Below are 26,490 nucleotides of genomic sequence, written 5' to 3'. Positions count from 1 at the left end.
TTGCGCCGCGCAGGCAGTCGTGCTGCACTCTCACGACCGTCAGAACATTCCTCCAAAGCTATCAGCGCAAAGATAAAAATGCGACACACCGCCTTCGGGAGGGCTCGAACTTCCAACCTTTCGGTTAAGAGCCGAACTCGTTACCGATTGCGCCGCGGAGGCAGCCGTGCTGCGCTCTCCGACCGTCAAAAATTTCCTCCAAAGCTATGAGCGCAAAGATAAAAATGCGACACACCGCCCTCGGGAGGGCTCGAACTTCCAACATTTCGGTTAAGAGCCGAACTGAACTCGTTAGCCGATTGCGCTGCGGAGGCAGTCGTGCTGCACTCTCACGACCGTCAGAACATTCCTCCAAAGCTATCAGCGCAAAGAAAAAAATGCGACACACCACCCTCGGGAGGGCTGGAATTTCCAACCTTTCGGTTAAGAGACGAACTCGTTAGCGATTGCGCCGTGGAGGCAGCCGCGCTGCACTCTCACGACCGTCAAAACATTCCTCCAAAGCTATGAGCGCAAAGATAAAAATGCGACACACCGCCCTCGGGAGGGCTCGAACTTCCAACCTTTCGGTTAAGAGCTGAACACGTTAGCCGATTGCGCCGCGGAGGCAGTCGTGCTGCACTCTCACGACCATCAGAACATTCCTCCAAAGCTATGAGCGCAAAGATAAAAATGCGACACACCGCCCTCGGGAGGCCTCGAACGTCTAACCCTTCGGTTAAGAGCCGAACGCGCTAGCCGATCGCGCCACGGAGGCAGTCGTGCTGCTCTCTCACCACCGTCAGAACAATCCTCCAAAGCTATCAGCGCAAAGAAAAAAATGCGACACACCGCCCCCGAGAGGGCTCGAACTTTCAACCTTTCGGTTAAGAGCCGAACTCGTTAGCCGATTGCGCCGCGCAGGCAGTCGTGCTGCACTCTCACGACCGTCAGAACATTCCTCCAAAGCTATCAGCGCAAAGATAAAAATGCGACACACCGCCTTCGGGAGGGCTCGAACTTCCAACCTTTCGGTTAAGAGCCGAACTTGTTACCGATTGCGCCGCGGAGGCAGCCGCGCTGCACTCTCACGTCCATCAAAACATTCCTCCAAAGCTATGAGCGCAAAGATAAAAATGTGACACACCACCCTCGGGAGGGCTCGAACTTCCAACCTTTCGGTTAAGAGCCAAACTCGTTAGCCGACTGCGCCGCGCAGGCAGTCGTGCTGCACTCTCACGACCGTCAGAACATTCCTCCAAAGCTATCAGCGCAAAGATAAAAGTACGACACACCGCCTTCGGGAGGGCTCGAACTTCCAACCTTTCGGTTAAGAGCCGAACTCGTTACCGATTGCGCCGCGAAGGCAGCCGCGCTGCGCTCTCACGACCGTCAAAAATTTCCTCCAAAGCTATCAGCGCAAAGATAAAAATGCGACACACCGCCCTCGGGAGGGCTCGAACTTCCAACATTTCGGTTAAGAGCCGAACTGAACTCGTTAGCCGATTGCGCTGCGGAGGCAGTCGTGCTGCACTCTCACGACCGTCAGAACATTCCTCCAAAGCTATCAGCGCAAAGAAAAAAATGCGACACACCACCCTCGGGAGGGCTGGAATTTCCAACCTTTCGGTTAAGAGACGAACTCGTTAGCGATTGCGCCGTGGAGGCAGCCGCGCTGCACTCTCACGACCGTCAAAACATTCCTCCAAAGCTATGAGCGCAAAGATAAAAATGCGACACACCGCCCTCGGGAGGGCTCGAACTTCCAACCTTTCGGTTAAGAGCTGAACACGTTAGCCGATTGCGCCGCGGAGGCAGTCGTGCTGCACTCTCACGACCATCAGAACATTCCTCCAAAGCTATGAGCGCAAAGATAAAAATGCGACACACCGCCCTCGGGAGGCCTCGAACGTCTAACCTTTCGGTTAAGAGCCGAACACGCTAGCCGATCGCGCCACGGAGGCAGTCGTGCTGCTCTCTCACCACCGTCAGAACAATCCTCCAAAGCTATCAGCGCAAAGAAAAAAATGCGACACACCGCCCCCGGGAGCGCTCGAACTTTCAACCTTTCGGTTAAGAGCCGAACACGTTAGCCGATTGCGCCGCGGAGGCAGTCGTGCTGCACTCTCACGACCATCAGAACATTCCTCCAAAGCTATCAGCGCAAAGATAAAAATGCGACACACCGCCCTCGGGAGGGCTCGAACTTCCAACCTTTCGGTTAAGAGCCGAACTCGTTACCGATTGCGCCGCGGAGGCAGCCACGCTGCACTCTCACTATCGTCAAAACATTCCTCCAAAGCTATGAGCGCAAAGATAAAAATGCGACACACCGCCCCCAGGGAGGCCTCGAACGTCCAACCTTTCGCTTTAGAGCCGAACTCGTTACCGATTGCGCCGCGGAGGCAGTCGTGCTGCACTCTCCCGACCATCCGCACATTCCTCCAAAGCTATGAGCGCAAAGATAAAAATGCGTCACACCGTCCTCGGGAGGGCTCGAACTTCCAACCTTTTGGTTGAGAGCCGAACTCGTTAGCTGATTGCGCTGCGGAGGCAGTCGTGCTGCACTCTCACGACCGTCAGAACATTCCTCCAAAGTCATCAGTGCAATGAGAAAAAAGCAACAGACACCACCCCCGGGAGGGCTCGAACTTCCAACCTTTCCGGTAACAGCCGAAAGCGCTAGACGCTTGCGCGACAGAGGCAGTCGTGCTGCTCTCTCACCACCGTCAGAACCTTTCTCAAAAGCTATCAGCGTAAAAAAAGCGACACACCGCCCCCAGGAGGGCTCGAACCTCTTTTTCTCCAAAGCTATCAGCGCAAAGAAAAAAAAGCGACACACCACCCCCGGGAGGTCTCGAACCTCCAACCTTTCGGTTACCAGCCGGACGCGATAGCCGATTGCGCCACGGAGGCAGCCGCGCTGCACTTTCACGACCGTCAAAACATTCCTCCAAAGCTATGAGCGCAAAGATAAAAATGCGACACACCATCCTCGGGAGGGCTCGAACTTCCAACCTTTTGGTTGAGAGCCGAACTCGTTAGCTGATTGCGCTGCGGAGGCAGTCGTGCTGCACTCTCACGACCGTAAGAACATTCCTCCAAAGTCATCAGTGCAAAGAGAAAAAAGCAACAGACACCGCCCCCGGGAGGGCTCGAACTTTCAACCTTTCCGGTAACAGCCGAAAGCGCTAGACGCTTGCGCGACAGAGGCAGTCGTGCTGCTTTCTCACCACCGTCAGAACCTTTCTCAAAAGCTATCAGCGTAAAAAAAGCGACACACCGCCCCCAGGAGGGCTCGAACCTCTTTTTCTCCAAAGCTATCAGCGCAAAGAAAAAAAAGCGACACACCGCCCTCGGGAGGGCTCGAACCTCCAAACTTTCGGTTAAGAGCCGAACTCGTTACCGATTGCGCCGCGGAGGCAGCCGCGCTGCACTTTCACGACCGTCAAAACATTCCTCCAAAGCTGTGAGCGCAAAGATAAAAATGCGACACACCGCCTTCGGGAGGGCTCGAACTTCCAACCTTTCGGTTAAGAGCCGAACTTGTTACCGATTGCGCCGCGGAGGCAGCCGCGCTGCACTCTCACGTCCATCAAAACATTCCTCCAAAGCTATGAGCGCAAAGATAAAAATGCGACACACCACCCTCGGGAGGGCTCGAACTTCCAACCTTTCGGTTAAGAGCCAAACTCGTTAGCCGATTGCGCCGCGCAGGCAGTCGTGCTGCACTCTCACGACCGTCAGAACATTCCTCCAAAGCTATCAGCGCAAAGATAAAAATGCGACACACCGCCTTCGGGAGGGCTCGAACTTCCAACCTTTCGGTTAAGAGCCGAACTCGTTACCGATTGCGCCGCGAAGGCAGCCGCGCTGCGCTCTCACGACCGTCAAAAATTTCCTCCAAAGCTATCAGCGCAAAGATAAAAATGCGACACACCGCCCTCGGGAGGGCTCGAACTTCCAACATTTCGGTTAAGAGCCGAACTGAACTCGTTAGCCGATTGCGCTGCGGAGGCAGTCGTGCTGCACTCTCACGACCGTCAGAACATTCCTCCAAAGCTATCAGCGCAAAGAAAAAAATGCGACACACCACCCTCGGGAGGGCTGGAATTTCCAACCTTTCGGTTAAGAGACGAACTCGTTAGCGATTGCGCCGTGGAGGCAGCCGCGCTGCACTCTCACGACCGTCAAAACATTCCTCCAAAGCTATGAGCGCAAAGATAAAAATGCGACACACCGCCCTCGGGAGGGCTCGAACTTCCAACCTTTCGGTTAAGAGCTGAACACGTTAGCCGATTGCGCCGCGGAGGCAGTCGTGCTGCACTCTCACGACCATCAGAACATTCCTCCAAAGCTATGAGCGCAAAGATAAAAATGCGACACACCGCCCTCGGGAGGCCTCGAACGTCTAACCTTTCGGTTAAGAGCCGAACACGCTAGCCGATCGCGCCACGGAGGCAGTCGTGCTGCTCTCTCACCACCGTCAGAACAATCCTCCAAAGCTATCAGCGCAAAGAAAAAAATGCGACACACCGCCCCCGGGAGCGCTCGAACTTCCAACCTTTCGGTTAAGAGCCGAACACGTTAGCCGATTGCGCCGCGGAGGCAGTCGTGCTGCACTCTCACGACCATCAGAACATTCCTCCAAAGCTATCAGCGCAAAGATAAAAATGCGACACACCGCCCTCGGGAAGGCTCGAACTTCCAACCTTTCGGTTAAGAGCCGAACTCGTTACCGATTGCGCCGCGGAGGCAGCCACGCTGCACTCTCACTATCGTCAAAACATTCCTCCAAAGCTATGAGCGCAAAGATAAAAATGCGACACACCGCCCCCAGGGAGGCCTCGAACGTCCAACCTTTCGCTTTAGAGCCGAACTCGTTACCGATTGCGCCGCGGAGGCAGTCGTGCTGCACTCTCCCGACCATCCGCACATTCCTCCAAAGCTATGAGCGCAAAGATAAAAATGCGTCACACCGTCCTCGGGAGGGCTCGAACTTCCAACCTTTTGGTTGAGAGCCGAACTCGTTAGCTGATTGCGCTGCGGAGGCAGTCGTGCTGCACTCTCACGACCGTCAGAACATTCCTCCAAAGTCATCAGTGCAATGAGAAAAAAGCAACAGACACCACCCCCGGGAGGGCTCGAACTTCCAACCTTTCCGGTAACAGCCGAAAGCGCTAGACGCTTGCGCGACAGAGGCAGTCGTGCTGCTCTCTCACCACCGTCAGAACCTTTCTCAAAAGCTATCAGCGTAAAAAAAGCGACACACCGCCCCCAGGAGGGCTCGAACCTCTTTTTCTCCAAAGCTATCAGCGCAAAGAAAAAAAAGCGACACACCACCCCCGGGAGGTCTCGAACCTCCAACCTTTCGGTTACCAGCCGGACGCGATAGCCGATTGCGCCACGGAGGCAGCCGCGCTGCACTTTCACGACCGTCAAAACATTCCTCCAAAGCTATGAGCGCAAAGATTAAAATGCGACACACCATCCTCGGGAGGGCTCGAACTTCCAACATTTTGGTTGAGAGCCGAACTCGTTAGCTGATTGCGCTGCGGAGGCAGTCGTGCTGCACTCTCACGACCGTAAGAACATTCCTCCAAAGTCATCAGTGCAAAGAGAATAAAGCAACAGACACCGCCCCCGGGAGGGCTCGAACTTCCAACCTTTCCGGTAACAGCCGAAAGCGCTAGACGCTTGCGCGACAGAGGCAGTCGTGCTGCTTTCTCACCACCGTCAGAACCTTTCTCAAAAGCTATCAGCGTAAAAAAAGCGACACACCGCCCCCAGGAGGGCTCGAACCTCTTTTTCTCCAAAGCTATCAGCGCAAAGAAAAAAAAGCGACACACCGCCCTCGGGAGGGCTCGAACCTCCAAACTTTCGGTTAAGAGCCGAACTCGTTACCGATTGCGCCGCGGAGGCAGCCGCGCTGCACTTTCACGACCGTCAAAACATTCCTCCAAAGCTGTGAGCGCAAAGATAAAAATGCGACACACCGCCTTCGGGAGGGCTCGAACTTCCAACCTTTCGATTAAGAGCCGAACTTGTTACCGATTGCGCCGTGGAGGCAGCCGCGCTGCACTCTCACGTCCATCAAAACATTCCTCCAAAGCTATGAGCGCAAAGATAAAAATGCGACACACCACCCTCGGGAGGGCTCGAACTTCCAACCTTTCGGTTAAGAGCCAAACTCGTTAGCCGATTGCGCCGCGCAGGCAGTCGTGCTGCACTCTCACGACCGTCAGAACATTCCTCCAAAGCTATCAGCGCAAAGATAAAAATGCGACACACCGCCTTCGGGAGGGCTCGAACTTCCAACCTTTCGGTTAAGAGCCGAACTCGTTACCGATTGCGCCGCGAAGGCAGCCGCGCTGCGCTCTCACGACCGTCAAAAATTTCCTCCAAAGCTATCAGCGCAAAGATAAAAATGCGACACACCGCCCTCGGGAGGGCTCGAACTTCCAACATTTCGGTTAAGAGCCGAACTGAACTCGTTAGCCGATTGCGCTGCGGAGGCAGTCGTGCTGCACTCTCACGACCGTCAGAACATTCCTCCAATGCTATCAGCGCAAAGAAAAAAATGCGACACACCACCCTCGGGAGGGCTGGAATTTCCAACCTTTCGGTTAAGAGCCGAACGCGCTAGCCGATCGCGCCACGGAGGCAGTCGTGCTGCTCTCTCACCACAGTCAGAACAATCCTCCAAAGCTATCAGCGCAAAGAAAAAAATGCGACACACCGCCCCCGGGAGGGCTCGAACTTTCAACCTTTCGGTTAAGAGCCGAACTCGTTAGCCGATTGCGCCGCGCAGGCAGTCGTGCTGCACTCTCACGACCGTCAGAACATTCCTCCAAAGCTATCAGCGCAAAGATAAAAATGCGACACACCGCCTTCGGGAGGGCTCGAACTTCCAACCTTTCGGTTAAGAGCCGAACTTGTTACCGATTGCGCCGCGGAGGCAGCCGCGCTGCACTCTCACGTCCATCAAAACATTCCTCCAAAGCTATGAGCGCAAAGATAAAAATGCGACACACCACCCTCGGGAGGGCTCGAACTTCCAACCTTTCGGTTAAGAGCCAAACTCGTTAGCCGATTGCGCCGCGCAGGCAGTCGTGCTGCACTCTCACGACCGTCAGAACATTCCTCCAAAGCTATCAGCGCAAAGATAAAAATGCGACACACCGCCCTCGGGAGGCCTCGAACGTCTAACCTTTCGGTTAAGAGCCGAACACGCTAGCCGATCGCGCCACGGAGGCAGTCGTGCTGCTCTCTCACCACCGTCAGAACAATCCTCCAAAGCTATCAGCGCAAAGAAAAAAATGCGACACACCGCCCCCGGGAGCGCTCGAACTTCCAACCTTTCGGTTAAGAGCCGAACACGTTAGCCGATTGCGCCGCGGAGGCAGTCGTGCTGCACTCTCACGACCATCAGAACATTCCTCCAAAGCTATCAGCGCAAAGATAAAAATGCGACACACCGCCCTCGGGAAGGCTCGAACTTCCAACCTTTCGGTTAAGAGCCGAACTCGTTACCGATTGCGCCGCGGAGGCAGTCGTGCTGCACTCTCACGACCGTCAAAACATTCCTCCAAAGCTATGAGCGCAAAGATAAAAATGCGACACACCGCCCTCGGGAGGGCTCGAACTTCCAACCTTTCGGTTAAGAGCTGAACACGTTAGCCGATTGCGCCGCGGAGGCAGTCGTGCTGCTCTCTCACCACCGTCAGAACAATCCTCCAAAGCTATCAGCGCAAAGAAAAAAATGCGACACACCGCCCCCGGGAGCGCTCGAACTTCCAACCTTTCGGTTAAGAGCCGAACACGTTAGCCGATTGCGCCGCGCAGGCAGTCGTGCTGCACTCTCACGACCGTCAGAACATTCCTCCAAAGCTATCAGCGCAAAGAAAAAAATGCGACACACCACCCTCGGGAGGGCTGGAATTTCCAACCTTTCGGTTAAGAGACGAACTCGTTAGCGATTGCGCCGTGGAGGCAGCCGCGCTGCACTCTCACGACCGTCAAAACATTCCTCCAAAGCTATGAGCGCAAAGATAAAAATGCGACACACCGCCCTCGGGAGGGCTCGAACTTCCAACCTTTCGGTTAAGAGCTGAACACGTTAGCCGATTGCGCCGCGGAGGCAGTCGTGCTGCACTCTCACGACCATCAGAACATTCCTCCAAAGCTATGAGCGCAAAGATAAAAATGCGACACACCGCCCTCGGGAGGCCTCGAACGTCTAACCTTTCGGTTAAGAGCCGAACACGCTAGCCGATCGCGCCACGGAGGCAGTCGTGCTGCTCTCTCACCACCGTCAGAACAATCCTCCAAAGCTATCAGCGCAAAGAAAAAAATGCGACACACCGCCCCCGGGAGCGCTCGAACTTCCAACCTTTCGGTTAAGAGCCGAACACGTTAGCCGATTGCGCCGCGGAGGCAGTCGTGCTGCACTCTCACGACCATCAGAACATTCCTCCAAAGCTATCAGCGCAAAGATAAAAATGCGACACACCGCCCTCGGGAAGGCTCGAACTTCCAACCTTTCGGTTAAGAGCCGAACTCGTTACCGATTGCGCCGCGGAGGCAGCCACGCTGCACTCTCACTATCGTCAAAACATTCCTCCAAAGCTATGAGCGCAAAGATAAAAATGCGACACACCGCCCCCAGGGAGGCCTCGAACGTCCAACCTTTCGCTTTAGAGCCGAACTCGTTACCGATTGCGCCGCGGAGGCAGTCGTGCTGCACTCTCCCGACCATCCGCACATTCCTCCAAAGCTATGAGCGCAAAGATAAAAATGCGTCACACCGTCCTCGGGAGGGCTCGAACTTCCAACCTTTTGGTTGAGAGCCGAACTCGTTAGCTGATTGCGCTGCGGAGGCAGTCGTGCTGCACTCTCACGACCGTCAGAACATTCCTCCAAAGTCATCAGTGCAATGAGAAAAAAGCAACAGACACCACCCCCGGGAGGGCTCGAACTTCCAACCTTTCCGGTAACAGCCGAAAGCGCTAGACGCTTGCGCGACAGAGGCAGTCGTGCTGCTCTCTCACCACCGTCAGAACCTTTCTCAAAAGCTATCAGCGTAAAAAAAGCGACACACCGCCCCCAGGAGGGCTCGAACCTCTTTTTCTCCAAAGCTATCAGCGCAAAGAAAAAAAAGCGACACACCACCCCCGGGAGGTCTCGAACCTCCAACCTTTCGGTTACCAGCCGGACGCGATAGCCGATTGCGCCACGGAGGCAGCCGCGCTGCACTTTCACGACCGTCAAAACATTCCTCCAAAGCTATGAGCGCAAAGATTAAAATGCGACACACCATCCTCGGGAGGGCTCGAACTTCCAACATTTTGGTTGAGAGCCGAACTCGTTAGCTGATTGCGCTGCGGAGGCAGTCGTGCTGCACTCTCACGACCGTAAGAACATTCCTCCAAAGTCATCAGTGCAAAGAGAATAAAGCAACAGACACCGCCCCCGGGAGGGCTCGAACTTCCAACCTTTCCGGTAACAGCCGAAAGCGCTAGACGCTTGCGCGACAGAGGCAGTCGTGCTGCTTTCTCACCACCGTCAGAACCTTTCTCAAAAGCTATCAGCGTAAAAAAAGCGACACACCGCCCCCAGGAGGGCTCGAACCTCTTTTTCTCCAAAGCTATCAGCGCAAAGAAAAAAAAGCGACACACCGCCCTCGGGAGGGCTCGAACCTCCAAACTTTCGGTTAAGAGCCGAACTCGTTACCGATTGCGCCGCGGAGGCAGCCGCGCTGCACTTTCACGACCGTCAAAACATTCCTCCAAAGCTGTGAGCGCAAAGATAAAAATGCGACACACCGCCTTCGGGAGGGCTCGAACTTCCAACCTTTCGATTAAGAGCCGAACTTGTTACCGATTGCGCCGTGGAGGCAGCCGCGCTGCACTCTCACGTCCATCAAAACATTCCTCCAAAGCTATGAGCGCAAAGATAAAAATGCGACACACCACCCTCGGGAGGGCTCGAACTTCCAACCTTTCGGTTAAGAGCCAAACTCGTTAGCCGATTGCGCCGCGCAGGCAGTCGTGCTGCACTCTCACGACCGTCAGAACATTCCTCCAAAGCTATCAGCGCAAAGATAAAAATGCGACACACCGCCTTCGGGAGGGCTCGAACTTCCAACCTTTCGGTTAAGAGCCGAACTCGTTACCGATTGCGCCGCGAAGGCAGCCGCGCTGCGCTCTCACGACCGTCAAAAATTTCCTCCAAAGCTATCAGCGCAAAGATAAAAATGCGACACACCGCCCTCGGGAGGGCTCGAACTTCCAACATTTCGGTTAAGAGCCGAACTGAACTCGTTAGCCGATTGCGCTGCGGAGGCAGTCGTGCTGCACTCTCACGACCGTCAGAACATTCCTCCAATGCTATCAGCGCAAAGAAAAAAATGCGACACACCACCCTCGGGAGGGCTGGAATTTCCAACCTTTCGGTTAAGAGCCGAACGCGCTAGCCGATCGCGCCACGGAGGCAGTCGTGCTGCTCTCTCACCACAGTCAGAACAATCCTCCAAAGCTATCAGCGCAAAGAAAAAAATGCGACACACCGCCCCCGGGAGGGCTCGAACTTTCAACCTTTCGGTTAAGAGCCGAACTCGTTAGCCGATTGCGCCGCGCAGGCAGTCGTGCTGCACTCTCACGACCGTCAGAACATTCCTCCAAAGCTATCAGCGCAAAGATAAAAATGCGACACACCGCCTTCGGGAGGGCTCGAACTTCCAACCTTTCGGTTAAGAGCCGAACTTGTTACCGATTGCGCCGCGGAGGCAGCCGCGCTGCACTCTCACGTCCATCAAAACATTCCTCCAAAGCTATGAGCGCAAAGATAAAAATGCGACACACCACCCTCGGGAGGGCTCGAACTTCCAACCTTTCGGTTAAGAGCCAAACTCGTTAGCCGATTGCGCCGCGCAGGCAGTCGTGCTGCACTCTCACGACCGTCAGAACATTCCTCCAAAGCTATCAGCGCAAAGATAAAAATGCGACACACCGCCTTCGGGAGGGCTCGAACTTCCAACCTTTCGGTTAAGAGCCGAACTCGTTACCGATTGCGCCGCGGAGGCAGCCGCGCTGCGCTCTCACGACCGTCAAAAATTTCCTCCAAAGCTATGAGCGCAAAGATAAAAATGCGACACACCGCCCTCGGGAGGGCTCGAACTTCCAACATTTCGGTTAAGAGCCGAACTGAACTCGTTAGCCGATTGCGCTGCGGAGGCAGTCGTGCTGCACTCTCACGACCGTCAGAACATTCCTCCAAAGCTATCAGCGCAAAGACAAAAATGCGACACACCACCCTCCGGAGGGCTGGAATTTCCAACCTTTCGGTTAAGAGACGAACTCGTTAGCGATTGCGCCGTGGAGGCAGCCGCGCTGCACTCTCACGACCGTCAAAACATTCCTCCAAAGCTATGAGCGCAAAGATAAAAATGCGACACACCGCCCTCGGGAGGGCTCGAACTTCCAACCTTTCGGTTAAGAGCTGAACACGTTAGCCGATTGCGCCGCGGAGGCAGTCGTGCTGCACTCTCACGACCATCAGAACATTCCTCCAAAGCTATGAGCGCAAAGATAAAAATGCGACACACCGCCCTCGGGAGGCCTCGAACGTCTAACCTTTCGGTTAAGAGCCGAACACGCTAGCCGATCGCGCCACGGAGGCAGTCGTGCTGCTCTCTCACCACCGTCAGAACAATCCTCCAAAGCTATCAGCGCAAAGAAAAAAATGCGACACACCGCCCCCGGGAGCGCTCGAACTTTCAACCTTTCGGTTAAGAGCCGAACACGTTAGCCGATTGCGCCGCGGAGGCAGTCGTGCTGCACTCTCACGACCATCAGAACATTCCTCCAAAGCTATCAGCGCAAAGATAAAAATGCGACACACCGCCCTCGGGAGGGCTCGAACTTCCAACCTTTCGGTTAAGAGCCGAACTCGTTACCGATTGCGCCGCGGAGGCAGCCACGCTGCACTCTCACTATCGTCAAAACATTCCTCCAAAGCTATGAGCGCAAAGATAAAAATGCGACACACCGCCCCCAGGGAGGCCTCGAACGTCCAACCTTTCGCTTTAGAGCCGAACTCGTTACCGATTGCGCCGCGGAGGCAGTCGTGCTGCACTCTCCCGACCATCCGCACATTCCTCCAAAGCTATGAGCGCAAAGATAAAAATGCGTCACACCGTCCTCGGGAGGGCTCGAACTTCCAACCTTTTGGTTGAGAGCCGAACTCGTTAGCTGATTGCGCTGCGGAGGCAGTCGTGCTGCACTCTCACGACCGTCAGAACATTCCTCCAAAGTCATCAGTGCAATGAGAAAAAAGCAACAGACACCACCCCCGGGAGGGCTCGAACTTCCAACCTTTCCGGTAACAGCCGAAAGCGCTAGACGCTTGCGCGACAGAGGCAGTCGTGCTGCTCTCTCACCACCGTCAGAACCTTTCTCAAAAGCTATCAGCGTAAAAAAAGCGACACACCGCCCCCAGGAGGGCTCGAACCTCTTTTTCTCCAAAGCTATCAGCGCAAAGAAAAAAAAGCGACACACCACCCCCGGGAGGTCTCGAACCTCCAACCTTTCGGTTACCAGCCGGACGCGATAGCCGATTGCGCCACGGAGGCAGCCGCGCTGCACTTTCACGACCGTCAAAACATTCCTCCAAAGCTATGAGCGCAAAGATAAAAATGCGACACACCATCCTCGGGAGGGCTCGAACTTCCAACCTTTTGGTTGAGAGCCGAACTCGTTAGCTGATTGCGCTGCGGAGGCAGTCGTGCTGCACTCTCACGACCGTAAGAACATTCCTCCAAAGTCATCAGTGCAAAGAGAAAAAAGCAACAGACACCGCCCCCGGGAGGGCTCGAACTTCCAACCTTTCCGGTAACAGCCGAAAGCGCTAGACGCTTGCGCGACAGAGGCAGTCGTGCTGCTTTCTCACCACCGTCAGAACCTTTCTCAAAAGCTATCAGCGTAAAAAAAGCGACACACCGCCCCCAGGAGGGCTCGAACCTCTTTTTCTCCAAAGCTATCAGCGCAAAGAAAAAAAAGCGACACACCACCCTCGGGAGGGCTCGAACCTCCAAACTTTCGGTTAAGAGCCGAACTCGTTACCGATTGCGCCGCGGAGGCAGCCGCGCTGCACTTTCACGACCGTCAAAACATTCCTCCAAAGCTGTGAGCGCGAAGATAAAAATGCGACACACCGCCTTCGGGAGGGCTCGAACTTCCAACCTTTCGGTTAAGAGCCGAACTTGTTACCGATTGCGCCGCGGAGGCAGCCGCGCTGCACTCTCACGTCCATCAAAACATTCCTCCAAAGCTATGAGCGCAAAGATAAAAATGCGACACACCACCCTCGGGAGGGCTCGAACTTCCAACCTTTCGGTTAAGAGCCAAACTCGTTAGCCGATTGCACCGTGCAGGCAGTCGTGCTGCACTCTCACGACCGTCAGAACATTCCTTCAAAGCTATCAGCGCAAAGATAAAAATGCGACACACCGCCTTCGGGAGGGCTCGAACTTCCAACCTTTCGGTTAAGAGCCGAACTCGTTACCGATTGCGCCGCGAAGGCAGCCGCGCTGCGCTCTCACGACCGTCAAAAATTTCCTCCAAAGCTATCAGCGCAAAGATAAAAATGCGACACACCGCCCTCGGGAGGGCTCGAACTTCCAACATTTCGGTTAAGAGCCGAACTGAACTCGTTAGCCGATTGCGCTGCGGAGGCAGTCGTGCTGCACTCTCACGACCGTCAGAACATTCCTCCAATGCTATCAGCGCAAAGAAAAAAATGCGACACACCACCCTCGGGAGGGCTGGAATTTCCAACCTTTCGGTTAAGAGACGAACTCGTTAGCGATTGCGCCGTGGAGGCAGCCGCGCTGCACTCTCACGACCGTCAAAACATTCCTCTAAAGCTATGAGCGCAAAGATAAAAATGCGACACACCGCCCTCGGGAGGCCTCGAACGTCTAACCTTTCGGTTAAGAGCCGAACGCGCTAGCCGATCGCGCCACGGAGGCAGTCGTGCTGCTCTCTCACCACCGTCAGAACAATCCTCCAAAGCTATCAGCGCAAAGAAAAAAATGCGACACACCGCCCCCGGGAGGGCTCGAACTTTCAACCTTTCGGTTAAGAGCCGAACACGTTAGCAGATTGCGCCGCGGAGGCAGTCGTGCTGCACTCTCACGACCATCAGAACATTCCTCCAAAGCTATCAGCGCAAAGATAAAAATGCGACACACCGCCCTCGGGAGGGCTCGAACTTCCAACCTTTCGGTTAAGAGCCGAACTCGTTACCGATTGCGCCGCGGAGGCAGCCACGCTGCACTCTCACTACCGTCAAAATATTCCTCCAAAGCTATGAGCGCAAAGATAAAAATGCGACACACCGCCCCCAGGGAGGCCTCGAACGTCCAACCTTTCGGTTTAGAGCCGAACTCGTTACCGATTGCGCCGCGGAGGCAGTCGTGCTGCACTCTCACGACCGTCAGAACATTCCTCCAAAGTCATCAGTGCAAAGAGAAAAAAGCAACAGACACCGCCCCCGGGAGGGCTCGAACTTCCAACCTTTCCGGTAACAGCCGAAAGCGCTAGACGCTTGCGCGACAGAGGCAGTCGTGCTGCTCTCTCATTACCGTCAGAACCTTTCTCAAAAGCTATCAGCGTAAAAAAAGCGACACACCGCCCCCAGGAGGGCTCGAACCTCTTTTTCTCCAAAGCTATCAGCGCAAAGAAAAAAAAGCGACACACCACCCCCGGGAGGTCTCGAACCTCCAACCTTTCGGTTACCAGCCGGACGCGATAGCCGATTGCGCCACGGAGGCAGCCGCGCTGCACTTTCACGACCGTCAAAACATTCCTCCAAAGCTATGAGCGCAAAGATAAAAATGCGACACACCATCCTCGGGAGGGCTCGAACTTCCAACCTTTTGGTTGAGAGCCGAACTCGTTAGCTGATTGCGCGGAGGCAGTCGTGCTGCACTCTCACGACCGTCAGAACATTCCTCCAAAGTCATCAGTGCAAAGAGAAAAAAGCAACAGACACTGCCCCCGGGAGGGCTCGAACTTCCAACCTTTCCGGTAACAGCCGAAAGCGCTAGACGCTTGCGCGACAGAGGCAGTCGTGCTGCTTTCTCACCACCATCAGAACCTTTCTCAAAAGCTATCAGCGTAAAAAAAGCGACACACCGCCCCCAGGAGGGCTCGAACCTCTTTTTCTCCAAAGCTATCAGCGCAAAGAAAAAAAAGCGACACACCGCCCTCGGGAGGGCTCGAACCTCCAAACTTTCGGTTAAGAGCCGAACTCGTTACCGATTGCGCCGCGGAGGCAGCCGCGCTGCACTTTCACGACCGTCAAAACATTCCTCCAAAGCTGTGAGCGCAAAGATAAAAATGCGACACACCGCCTTCGGGAGACCTCGAACCTCCAACCTTTCGATTGAGAGCCGAACTCGTTACCGATTGCGCCGCGGAGGCAGCCGCGCTGCGCTCTCACGACCGTCAAAAATTTCCTCCAAACTATGAGCGCAAAGAAAAAAATGCGACACACCGCCCCCGAAAGGGCTCTAACCTCCAACCTTTCGGTTAAGAGCCGAACTCGTTACCGATTGCGCCGCGGAGGCAGCCGCGCTGCGCTCTCACGACCGTCAAAAATTTCCTCCAAAGCTATGAGCGCAAAGAAAAAAAATGCGACACACCGCCCCCGAAAGGGCTCTAACTGTCGTGTTGCGCCCTAGCGAAAGGGCATGCGCGTCCGGGCCGGCCGCAGGAGCTGAGAAAGGGACTGAGCCGCTTCCGATGGGCGCGAGATAACGTCCAACCTTTATTCCATGCAACCAGCATACATATATAGCAGACACTCATGTGACCAATGACGTCACGTACAAACGACACTTTACAATTGTGGGCGACAGCGCCAGATAACGCGAACACTTGACGCGCCTGGGCGCTATCACCACATCTCCCCTTCTTTAACAATACGCTGACAGTTGCAACAAACTTCGCAGCACTGCCAGCGAAAGAACACTTTGCAGAAAACAAAAAATGCGCAAGAACAATACAGTCAATTACTGAACCCGTAGCGTTCCGGCCGTCGAACAAGATGACCAGATCGCGTTTGGTATTCAGGAAGGTCAGTTCCCGGCAAGGAAGGGCTAGATAGATCGTCAGGCGCCATGCTGTCTGTAACGCGATTAGAATTCTGTTCCGTTTCTACCCGACTATCATCTGCCTGAGGAAAATCATCGCTATCTGCCTCATCCTCACCTTCTTTTGGCTGTGAAACAAAGCGCACCAAGGATTTCCTGTTTCTTTCTAGAACTACACCAGTGGAAGTTCTAACCACATACGACCTCGGCCGCTCAGCAAGTCGCAAGACTCGCGCTTTTGCTTTGCAGTCCGTCACCCAGACTTCCGCGCCCGGTTCGAGTGCTCGCAACGAAGTAGCCCTATGACGAAGGTTGAAGTTCCTACGCTGCCGCTGTCGGGCGGTCGTATCGTGGCTTCTGAACTCTCTCAGGTTCACCGTCTGAGGCAGAAGGCTTGTGGGATGGACAGGCACCGTTGTGCGTAGCCGCCTGCCCATTAGAAGTTCTGCAGGGCTTTTCCCAAGTGGCCCCGGAGTGTCCCTGTACGCTAGGAGAGAAAGATATGGGTCCTTCGCTTTTGTAATGAGACCTTTGATTGTCTGGACCATCCTCTCTACTTCACCATTTGCCTGGGGGTACCTTGGGCTAGACGTCACAGCGCGAAACCCGTAGTTGCGAGCGAACAACTTGTATTCCTGCGACACAAATTGCGCTCCGTTATCAGACATAACAACTTCTGGTATGCCATGTCTTGCAAAGAAACTTTTAAGGTGCGTAATGACAGTGGCACTCGTTGTAGATGATAACAAAGCAATCTCTGGGTACCTAGAAAAATAATCTACGACTACCAAATACCATTTTCCTTGAACATGGCAGAGATCAGCTCCTAGTTTTTGCCAAGGACGCTGTGGAGTGGTTGTCGGGATCATTGGTTCTGGCTTTTGGTGTCTGTGCTCGGCGCATACGCGGCAGTCGGTAACCAAAGCTTTCAGCTGATAACTCAACCCTGGCCACCATACCGACTCTTTGGCTCGAGCTCTGCATTTTTCGATTCCCAGGTGACTCTCGTGCAAGCGTATCAAGACCTCTGCGCGCAATTTTCGAGGAATGACCAACCTCATACCTTTAAGTAGCACGCCTTCAGCAACTGTAAGCATGGCTCTTTCCTGCCAATATGGACGCAAGACCATCGGAAGAGATGAAAATTTCGGCCACCCTTTCCAGCTGAATTTTACGAGTGCTTGACAAACTTCGTCAGCGGCTTGTTCTGCTTTCACTCTTTCGAAGAGGCTGGCCTCGACCACGTTTGACAAGCATCCTGAAACGTGCGTGCTGACGTCACTAATAGACAGTGCATTATCAGTTTCTTTTCCCCGAATCGGGGCCCTCGACAACACATCTGCAGTAACTAAGCTCTTGCCCGGGACATGCACAACTTCATAGCTGAACCGCATGAGCCTCATGCGAAAACGCTGAATGCGAGGTGGTAAAACATCTAAAGGAGATTTTCCCAGCAAGGTTTAAAGAGGTTTGTGGTCGGTTTCACACACAATTTCAAGACCTTTAATGTACCCTTCGAATCGTTCTGCCGCCCACGTCATTGCTAGTGCTTCTTTTTCAATTTGGGAATATCTGGTTTCGGCAGGCGTCAACGATCGTGATGCAAAGGCAACGGGTCGTTTTTCGTTGTTTGGTTGGACTTGCATCAGTACCGCCCCCAAACCGAATGACGACGCATCGGCGGAAAGAATCGTAGGGTACTTTGCATCATAGTTGGCCATGACGTGCGCCGAACCGATAACGTCTTTAACGTATGACAGCGCTTGCTCTTGGGCTGGTCCCCACGTCCATTCAGAACTCTTCAAAAGCAAGTGACGTAACGGCGCCGTTTTTGAAGCCAAATCTGGTATGAATCTTGCCAGATGATTAGTCATACCGAGCAGCCGTCGAACGTCAGACACGTTATTTGGCGTCGGCAGTTCTTTGATGGCCCGGACCTTTTCAGGGTCCAGCCTGATTTCATCTCGACTTAGAACACAACCAAGAAACTTTATCTCGGTTACTCCAAAACAACACTTTTCTTTGTTTAGCGTAACACCAGCACTCATGAGACGGTCTAAAGTAAGACGCAGACGCTCATCATGTTGAGCTTTGTTGCAGCCATAAATGAGCACATCATCCATCATGTTTACCACGCCTGGGATTCCTTGCAGAGTCTGCGACATTTTCTTTTGAAAAAACTCAGGTGCTGACGTTATTCCAAACGGTAGCCTCTGAAAACAGTATCGCCCAAATGGCGTAATGAAGGTAGTTAACAATTGGCTTTCCGGCGACAACTTGATCTGATAAAATCCAGAATTAGCGTCCAGCTTCGAAAAAACCGATGCCCCACTTAACAGACCAAGGCTATCTTCAACCGTTGGCATAACATAGCGCTCGCGAAGTACACTTTTATTTAGTTGCGTCAAGTCAGCGCAAATACGAACGTCTCCAGAAGGTTTGAGTACTGGTACAATACCTGCGCACCATTCTGTTGGTTCGTCTACTTTGCGGATTACGTCATCTCGCTCCATACGCTCGAGCTCCTGCTTCACTCGGTCCCGCAGGGGTAAGGCAATGCGACGCGCAACCGGAATAGCAAAGGGTACCGAGTTCGGCTTCAGTCTGATATTGTATTTCCCTTTCATAGCTCCCAGACTACCGAAAAGCTGAGGGTAGGAAGCTTCGATGGCTGTTGCGCTACTGACCAAGTCAGCGAACTTGATCAGCTCAAGGGCTTCGAGCGCTGGGAGACCCAAAAGTATCGAGCGTAAAGGCGAGACTACGTACACAGTTTGTCGGACAATGCGTTGTCTCCACTGTATAGTGGCAAGAAATTTTCCGAGAACATGCAGTGGCTCATTCGCAGGGCCTGTTAAGGTTATGTCGCACTTGTCTAATTTGGTAGGCAATCCCGGAAATGTTGAGGGTACAACGGACACTTCTGCACCCGAGTCAAGTTTAGCGAACACCGGAGTGCCGTTAATGATAACTTGAGCATACCGAGAATTGGAGTGCTCCCCATTTACCGCGCCTACGAAATATGCCCCTTTTTCCATATGGAGAGAAGAAATCGGTACCTTCTTTCGCTCGCCTGCAGCCTTTTTCCGACACAGCACTGCAAAATGTCCGGAACAACCGCAGTAGTTGCATTTCGCAGCTCGTGCGGGGCAGGAGGTCCTCGGGTGCTCTCCTTGACCGCAGTTGGGGCACGAACTGGATGTGAGAGGTCGGTAGGACTGTGGTCTGGTGCGTTGACCTTGTGTGACCGGTGCACTGGTCCTTGACGAGGTGCCGGAACGCTGTCCTGAAGAATTCTTTCGGGGCTGCCGTTGTTTGTTGACCGCGTCCAGGTTGCTGGCTGGCGCTGCCGAAGGTTCGTCGCTGGTTTCTCGCAGCTGTTGCTGCTGTCGTTGGACGGTCTCCTTCAAGCGAGCTTTTGCCAAAGCGCTGGCGAGTGTAAGATTTGCATCCATTTGCAGAGACTCCGAGAGCTTGGCATCACTGAGGCCGACTACAAACCGGTCGTGGATCATGCGTTCCTTTTCCTTGTAGTCGCACCGGTCCGCCAGTGTGTGCAACGCGGTGATGAATTGGTCGACTGACTCGCCTGGTTGTTGTATGCGTCGGTGAAAACATGCACTCTCGTAAACGAGGTTCCGTGCGGCCACGAAGTGATCGTCGAACTTTTTTCTGACGGTTTCATACTGCTTCTGCTGTTGTTCAGATAGTGTGAAGGTCGAAAAGATCTCTCTCGCTTGCCTGCCCATTGTGTAGAGTAGAGTCCGGACTTGCGCTTCTTCACTTCGCTCATTCAAGCCAGAGGCAAAGCGGTAGTCGTCGAATAGTTGGATCCAGGAAGGCCATTCGGACGTTCGGTCGAAGTCAAACGCTGGCGGAGCTGGAACCGCGATCATGCCGTGAACTGGCTTGACTTCTTTGTCTTCTGACATGGCGCCGCTTGACGAAGAAAGGTGCAACGCCCCTCGAATATCAGAAGGATCCCACTTCTGACACCATGTCGTGTTGCGCCCTAGCGAAAGGGCATGCGCGTCCGGGCCGGCCGCAGGAGCTGAGAAAGGGACTGAGCCGCTTCCGATGGGCGCGAGATAACGTCCAACCTTTATTCCATGCAACCAGCATACATATATAGCAGACACTCATGTGACCAATGACGTCACGTACAAACGACACTTTACAATTGTGGGCGACAGCGCCAGATAACGCGAACACTTGACGTGCCTGGGCGCTATCACCACACTAACCTCCAACCTTTCGGTTAAGAACCGAACTCGTTACCGATTGCGCCACGGAGGCAGTCGTGCTGCACTCTCACGACCGTAAGAACATTCCTCCAAAGCTATCAGCGCAAAGAAAAAATGCGACACACTGCCCCCAGGAGGGCTCGAACCTCCAACCTTTCGGTTAAGAGCCGAACTCGTTAGCCGATTGCGCCGCGGAGGCAGCCGCGCTGCACTTTCACGACCGTCAAAACATTCCTCCAAAGCTATGAGCGCAAAGATAAAAATGCGACACACCGCCTCCGGGAGGCCTCGAACCTCCAACCTTTCGATTAAGAGCCGAACTCGTTAGCCGATTGCGCCACTGAGGCAGTCGTGCTGCACTCTCACGACCGTCAGAACATTCCTACAAAGCTATCAGCGCAAAGAAAAAAATACGACACACCGCCCCCAGGAGGGCTCGAACCTCCAACCTTTCGGTTAAGAGCCGAACTCGTTAGCCGATTGTGCCGCGGAGGCAGTCGTGCTGCACTCTCATGACCGTCAGAACATTCCTCCAAAGTCATCAGTGCAAAGAGAAAAAAGCAACAGACACCGCCCCCGGGAGGGCTCGAACTTCCAACCTTTCCGGTAACAGCCGAATGCGCTAGACTCTTGCGCGACAGAGGCAGTCGTGCTGCTCTCTCACCACCGTCAGAACCTTTCTCAAAAGCTATCAGCGTAAAAAAAGCGACACACCGCCCCCAGGAGGGCTCGAACCTCTTTTTCTCCAAAGCTATCAGCGCAAAGAAAAAAAAGCAACACACCACCCCCGGGAGGTCTCGAACCTCCAACCTTTCGGTTACCAGTCGGACGCGATAGCCGATTGCGCCCCGGAGGCAGTCGTGCTGCTCTCTCACCACCATCAGAACGTTTCTCAAAAGCTATCAGCAGAAAGAAAGAAAAGCGACACACCGCCCCCTGGAGGGCTCGAACCTCCAACCTTTCGGTTAACAGCCGGACGCGCTAGCCGATTGCGCCAAGGAGGCAGTCGTGCTGATCTCTCACCACCGTGAAAACTTTTCTCAAAAGCTATCAGCGGAAAGAAAAAAAGCGACACACCGCCCCCTGGAGGGCTCGAACCTCCAACCTTTCGGTTAACAGCCGGACGCGCTAGCCGATTGCGCCACGGAGGCAGTCGTGCTGATATCTCACCACCGTCAAAACTTTTCTCAAAAGCTATCAGCGGAAAGAAAAAAAGCGACACACCGCCCCCTGGAGGGCTCGAACCTCTTTTTCTCCAAAGCTATCAGCGCAAAGAGAAAAAAGCGACACACCGCCCCCGGGAGGGCTTGAACCTCCAACCTTTCGGTTAACAAGCGAACGCGCTAGCCGATGGCGCCACGGAGGCAGTCGTGCTGCTCTCTCACCACCGTCAGAACTTTTCTCAAAAGCCATCAGCGTAAAGAAAAAAAGAGACACACCGCCCTCGGGAGGGCTCGAACCTCCAACCGTTCGGTTAACAGCCGAACGCGCTAGCTTATTGCGCCATGGAGGCAGCCGTGCTGCTCTCTCACCACCATCAGAACTTTTCTCAAAAGCTATCAGCGCAAAGAAAAAAATGCGACACACCGCCCCCAGGAGGGCTCGAACCTCTTTTTCTCCAAAGCTATCAGCGCAAAGAGAAAAAAGCGACACACCACCCTCGGGAGGGCTCGAACCTCTAAACTTTCGGTTAACAGCCGAACGCGCTAGCCAATTGCGCCACGGAGGCAGTCGTGCTGCTCTCTCACCACCGTCAGAACTTTTCTCAAAAGCTATCAGCGTAACGAAAAAAAGAAACACATCGCCCCCGGGAGGGCTCGAACCTTCAACCTTTCGGTTAACAGCCGAACGCGCTAGCCGATAGCGCCACGGAGGCAGTCGTGCTGCTCTCTCACCACCGTCAGAACTTTTCTCAAAAGCTATCAGCGTAAAGAAAAAAAAGCGACACACCGCCCCCAGGAGGGCTCGAACCTCTTTTTCTCCAAAGCTATCAGCGGAAAGAAAATAAAGCGACACACCGCCCCCGGGAGGGCTTGAACCTCTAATCTTTCGGTTAACAGCCGAACGCGCTAGCCGATTGCGCCACGGAGGCAGTCGTGCTGCTCTCTCACCACCGTCAGAACTTTTATCAAAAGCTATCAGCGCAAAGAGAAAAAAGCGACACACCGCCCCCAGGAGGGCTCGAACCTCTTTTTCTCAAAAGCTATCAGCGTAAAGAAAAAAAGCCACACACCGCCCCCGGGAGGGCTCGAACCTCCAACCTTTCGGTTAACAGCCGAACGCGCTAGCCGATTGCGCCACGGAGGCAGTCGTGCTGCTCTCTCACCACCGTCAAAACTTTTCTCAAAAGCTATCAGCGGAAAGAAAAAAAAGCGACACACCGCCCCCAGGAGGGCTCGAACCTCTTTTTCTCCAAAGCTATCAGCGCAAAGAGAAAAAAGCGACACACCGCCCCGGGAGGGCTCGAACCTCTAAACTTTCGGTTAACAGCCGAACGCGCTAGCCGAATGCGCCACGGAGGCAGTCGTGCTGCTCTTTCACCAACGTCAGAACTTTTCTCAAAAGCTATCAGCGTAAAGAAAAAAAGCGACACACCGCCCCCGGGAGGGCTCGAACCTCCAACCTTTCGGTTAACAGCCGAATGCGCTAGCCGATGGCGCCACGGAGGCAGTCGTGCTGCTCTCTCACCACCGTCAGAAGTTTTCCCAAAAGCTATCAGCGTAAAGAAAAAAAGAGACACACCGCCCTCGGGAGGGCTCGAACCTCCAACCTTTCGGTTAACAGCCGAACGCGCTAGCCGATTGCGCCACGGAGGCAGTCGTGCTGCTCTCTCACCACCATCAGAACTTTTCTCAAAAGCTATCAGCGCAAAGAAAAAAAAGCGACACACCGCCCCCAGGAGGGCTCGAACCTCTAAACTTTCGGTTAACAGCCGAACGCGCTAGCCGATTGCGCCACGGAGGCAGTCGTGCTGCTCTCTCACGACCGTCAGAACATTCCTCCAAAGCTATCAGCGCAAAGAAAAAAATGCGACACACCGCCCCCGGGAGGGCTCGAACCTCCAACCTTTCGGTTAAGAGCCGAACTCGTTACCGATTGCGCCGCGCAGGTAGCCGCGCTGCACTCTCACGTCCGTCAAAACATTCCTCCAAAGCTATGAGCGCAAGATAAAAATGCGACACGCCACCCTCGGGAGGGCTCGAACTTCCAACCTTTCGGTTAAGAGCCGAACTCGTTAGCCGATTGCGCCGTGCAGGCAGTCGTGCTGCACTCTCACGACCGTCAGAACGTTCCTCCAAAGCTATGAACGCAAAGATAAAAATGCGACACACCGCCCACGGGAGGCCTCGAACCTCCAACCTTTCGGTTAAAAGCCTAACTCGTTACCGATTGCGCCGCGGAGGCAGCCGCGCTGCACTCTCACGTCCGTCAAAACATTCCTCCAAAGCTATGAGCGCAAAGATAAAAATGCGACACACCACCCTCGGGAGGGCTTGAACTTCCAACCTTTCGGTTAAGAGCCGAACTCGTTACCGATTGCGCCGCGCAGGCAGTCGTGCTGCACTCTCACGACCGTCAGGACATTCCTCCAAAGCTATCAGCGCAAAGATAAAAATGCGACACACCGCCTTCGGGAGGGCTCGAACTTCCAACCTTTTGGTTAAGAGCCGAACTCGTTACCGATTGCGCCGCGGAGGCAGGCGCGCTGCACTCTCAAGACCGTTAAAACATTCCTCCAGAGCTATCAGCGCAAAGAAAAAATGCGACACACCGCCCCCGGGAGTGCTCGAACCTCCAACCTTTCGGTTAAGAGCCGAACTCGTTAGCCGATTGCGCCGCGGAGGCAGTCGTGCTGCACTCTCACGTCCGTCAAAACATTCCTCCAAAGCTATGAGCGCAAAGATAAAAATGCGACACACCACCCTCGGGAGGGCTCGAACTTCCAACCTTTCGGTTAAGAGCCGAACTCGTTACCGATTGCGCCGCGCAGGCAGTCGTGCTGCACTCTCACGACCGTCAGGACATTCCTCCAAAGCTATCAGCGCAAAGATAAAAATGCGACACACCGACCCCGGGAGGCCTCGAACGTCCAAACTTTCGGTTAAGAGCCGAACTCGTTACCAATTGCGCCGCGGAGGCAGTCGTGCTGAATTCTCACGACCGTCAAAACTTTTCTCAAAAGCTATCAGCGGAAAGAAAAAAAGCGACACACCGCCCCATGGAGGGCTCGAACCTCCAACCCTTCGGTTAACAGCCGAACGCGCTAGCCGATTGCGCCATGGAGGCAGTCGTGCTGCTCTCTCACCACCGTCAGAACAATCCTCCAAAGCTATCAGCGCAAAGAAAAAAATGCGACACACCACCCCCGGGAGGGCTCGAACCTCCAACCTTTCGGTTAAGAGCCGAACTCGTTAGCCGATTGCACCGCGGAGGCAGTCATGCTGCACTCTTACGACCGTCAGAACATTCCTCCAAAGCTATCAACGCAAAGAAAAGAGACCACTACAGCGCCCCCAGGAAGGCTCGAACCTGCAACTTTTCGGTTAACAGCCGAACGCGCTAGCTAATTGCGCCACGGAGGCAGTCGTGCTCCTCTTTCACCACCGTCAGAACTTTTCTACAAAGCCATCAGCGTTAAGAAAAAAAAGACACACACCGCCCCCGGGAGGTCTCGAACTTCCAACATTTCCGCTAACAGTTGAACGCACTCGCCGATTGCGCCATGGAGGCAGTCGTGCTGATCTCTCACCACCGTGAAAAATTTTCTCAAAAGTTATCAGCGGAAAGAAAAAAAAGCGACACACCGCCCCCTGGAGGGCTCCAACCTCCAACCTTTCCGTTAGGAGCCGAACTCGTTAGCCGATTCCGCCACGGAGGCAGTCGTGCTGCACTCTCACGACCGTCAGAATATTCCTCCAAAGCTATCAGTGCAAAGAAAAAAATGCGACACACCGCCCCCGGGAGGGCTCGAACCTCCAACCTTTCAGTTAAGAGCCAAACTCGTTACCGATTGCGCTGCGGAGGCAGCCGCGCTGCACTCTCACGACCGCCAAAACATTCCTCCAAAGCTATGAGCGCAAAGATAAAAATGCGGCACACCGCCCTCGGGAGGGCTCGAACTTCCAACCTTTCGGTTAAGAGCCGAACACGTTAGCCGATTGCGCCGCGGAGGCAGTCGTGCTGCACTCTCACGACCATCAGAACATTCCTCCAAAGCTATCAGCGCAAAGATAAAAATGCGACACACCGCCCTCGGGAGGGCTCGAACTTCCAACCTTTCGGTTAAGAGCCGAACTCGTTACCGACTGCGCCGCGGAGGCAGCCACGCTGCACTCTCACTACCGTCAAAACATTCCTCCAAAGCTATGAGCGCCAAGATAAAAATGCGACACACCGCCCCCAGGGAGGGCTCGAACTTCCAACCTTTTGGTTGAGAGCCGAACTCGTTAGCTGATTGCGCTGCGGAGGCAGTCGTGCTGCACTCTCACGACCGTCAGAACATTCCTCCAAAGTCATCAGTGCAAAGAGAAAAAAGCAACAGACACCGCCCCCGGGAGGGCTCGAACTTCCAACCTTTCCGGTAACAGCCGAAAGCGCTAGACGCTTGCGCGACAGAGGTAGTCGTGCTGCTCTCTCACCACCGTCAGAACCTTTCTCAAAAGCTATCAGCGTAAAAAAAGCGACACACCGCCCCCAGGAGGGCTCGAACCTCTTTTTCTCCAAAGCTATCAGCGCAAAGAAAAAAAAGCGACACACCACCCCCGGGAGGTCTCGAACCTCCCACCTTTCGGTTACCAGCCGGACGCGATAGCCGATTGCGCCACGGAGGCAGTCGTGCTGCTCTCTCACCACCGTCAGAACTTTTCTCAAAAGCTATCAGCAGAAAGAAAGAAAAGCGACACACCGCCCCCTGGAGGGCTCGAACCTCCAACCTTTCGGTTAACAGCCGGACGCGCTAGCTGATTGCGCCAAGGAGGCAGTCGTTCTGATCTGTCACCACCGTGAAAACTTTTCTCAAAAGCTATCAGCGGAAAGAAAAAAAGCGACATACCGCCCCCTGTAGCGCTCGAACCTCCAACCTTTCGGTTAACAGCCGGACGCGCTAGCCGA

At 54.2% G+C, this 26,490-nt stretch overlaps 1 protein-coding gene and 18 non-coding genes across 19 annotated transcripts; all 19 read right to left on the bottom strand.

Annotated features, from left to right (window-relative positions):
- Nucleotides 1-2,821: 2,821 nt before the first annotated feature.
- On the bottom strand, nucleotides 2,822-2,895 carry TRNAT-GGU (transfer RNA threonine (anticodon GGU)). Its single transcript has one exon. It is a non-coding gene; the product is annotated as a tRNA-Thr (tRNA).
- A 2,424-nt stretch (nucleotides 2,896-5,319) lies between these two features.
- TRNAT-GGU (transfer RNA threonine (anticodon GGU)) lies at nucleotides 5,320-5,393 on the bottom strand. Its single transcript has one exon. It is a non-coding gene; the product is annotated as a tRNA-Thr (tRNA).
- Nucleotides 5,394-9,147: 3,754 nt separating this feature from the next.
- TRNAT-GGU (transfer RNA threonine (anticodon GGU)) lies at nucleotides 9,148-9,221 on the bottom strand. Its single transcript has one exon. It is a non-coding gene; the product is annotated as a tRNA-Thr (tRNA).
- Nucleotides 9,222-12,536: 3,315 nt separating this feature from the next.
- Nucleotides 12,537-12,610, bottom strand: TRNAT-GGU (transfer RNA threonine (anticodon GGU)). The gene has a single exon. It is a non-coding gene; the product is annotated as a tRNA-Thr (tRNA).
- A 2,128-nt stretch (nucleotides 12,611-14,738) lies between these two features.
- On the bottom strand, nucleotides 14,739-14,812 carry TRNAT-GGU (transfer RNA threonine (anticodon GGU)). Its single transcript has one exon. It is a non-coding gene; the product is annotated as a tRNA-Thr (tRNA).
- A 4,382-nt stretch (nucleotides 14,813-19,194) lies between these two features.
- Nucleotides 19,195-20,338, bottom strand: LOC142793247 (uncharacterized; the record flags this gene model as incomplete). The annotated part of the gene is made up of 1 exon (XM_075885767.1): nucleotides 19,195-20,338. A coding segment is annotated over exon 1 (873 nt), but the record flags the coding sequence as incomplete, so codon positions are not given.
- Nucleotides 20,339-20,504: 166 nt separating this feature from the next.
- TRNAK-CUU (transfer RNA lysine (anticodon CUU)) lies at nucleotides 20,505-20,578 on the bottom strand. The gene has a single exon. It is a non-coding gene; the product is annotated as a tRNA-Lys (tRNA).
- Nucleotides 20,579-21,309: 731 nt separating this feature from the next.
- Nucleotides 21,310-21,383, bottom strand: TRNAN-GUU (transfer RNA asparagine (anticodon GUU)). The gene has a single exon. It is a non-coding gene; the product is annotated as a tRNA-Asn (tRNA).
- A 73-nt stretch (nucleotides 21,384-21,456) lies between these two features.
- Nucleotides 21,457-21,530, bottom strand: TRNAN-GUU (transfer RNA asparagine (anticodon GUU)). Its single transcript has one exon. It is a non-coding gene; the product is annotated as a tRNA-Asn (tRNA).
- A 141-nt stretch (nucleotides 21,531-21,671) lies between these two features.
- TRNAN-GUU (transfer RNA asparagine (anticodon GUU)) lies at nucleotides 21,672-21,745 on the bottom strand. The gene has a single exon. It is a non-coding gene; the product is annotated as a tRNA-Asn (tRNA).
- A 289-nt stretch (nucleotides 21,746-22,034) lies between these two features.
- Nucleotides 22,035-22,108, bottom strand: TRNAN-GUU (transfer RNA asparagine (anticodon GUU)). The gene has a single exon. It is a non-coding gene; the product is annotated as a tRNA-Asn (tRNA).
- Nucleotides 22,109-22,181: 73 nt separating this feature from the next.
- On the bottom strand, nucleotides 22,182-22,255 carry TRNAN-GUU (transfer RNA asparagine (anticodon GUU)). The gene has a single exon. It is a non-coding gene; the product is annotated as a tRNA-Asn (tRNA).
- A 142-nt stretch (nucleotides 22,256-22,397) lies between these two features.
- On the bottom strand, nucleotides 22,398-22,471 carry TRNAN-GUU (transfer RNA asparagine (anticodon GUU)). Its single transcript has one exon. It is a non-coding gene; the product is annotated as a tRNA-Asn (tRNA).
- A 141-nt stretch (nucleotides 22,472-22,612) lies between these two features.
- Nucleotides 22,613-22,686, bottom strand: TRNAN-GUU (transfer RNA asparagine (anticodon GUU)). The gene has a single exon. It is a non-coding gene; the product is annotated as a tRNA-Asn (tRNA).
- Nucleotides 22,687-22,974: 288 nt separating this feature from the next.
- On the bottom strand, nucleotides 22,975-23,048 carry TRNAN-GUU (transfer RNA asparagine (anticodon GUU)). The gene has a single exon. It is a non-coding gene; the product is annotated as a tRNA-Asn (tRNA).
- A 73-nt stretch (nucleotides 23,049-23,121) lies between these two features.
- On the bottom strand, nucleotides 23,122-23,195 carry TRNAN-GUU (transfer RNA asparagine (anticodon GUU)). Its single transcript has one exon. It is a non-coding gene; the product is annotated as a tRNA-Asn (tRNA).
- A 74-nt stretch (nucleotides 23,196-23,269) lies between these two features.
- TRNAN-GUU (transfer RNA asparagine (anticodon GUU)) lies at nucleotides 23,270-23,343 on the bottom strand. The gene has a single exon. It is a non-coding gene; the product is annotated as a tRNA-Asn (tRNA).
- A 1,249-nt stretch (nucleotides 23,344-24,592) lies between these two features.
- Nucleotides 24,593-24,666, bottom strand: TRNAN-GUU (transfer RNA asparagine (anticodon GUU)). Its single transcript has one exon. It is a non-coding gene; the product is annotated as a tRNA-Asn (tRNA).
- Nucleotides 24,667-26,284: 1,618 nt separating this feature from the next.
- On the bottom strand, nucleotides 26,285-26,358 carry TRNAN-GUU (transfer RNA asparagine (anticodon GUU)). The gene has a single exon. It is a non-coding gene; the product is annotated as a tRNA-Asn (tRNA).
- Nucleotides 26,359-26,490: the final 132 nt, after the last annotated feature.

The sequence above is a fragment of the Rhipicephalus microplus genome, unplaced genomic scaffold, assembly GCF_043290135.1.
Source record: "Rhipicephalus microplus isolate Deutch F79 unplaced genomic scaffold, USDA_Rmic scaffold_297, whole genome shotgun sequence".
Lineage (NCBI taxonomy): Eukaryota > Metazoa > Arthropoda > Arachnida > Ixodida > Ixodidae > Rhipicephalus > Rhipicephalus microplus.
Note: the sequence above shows the minus strand (reverse complement) of the source record. Positions and strands in the feature narration are given on the sequence as shown.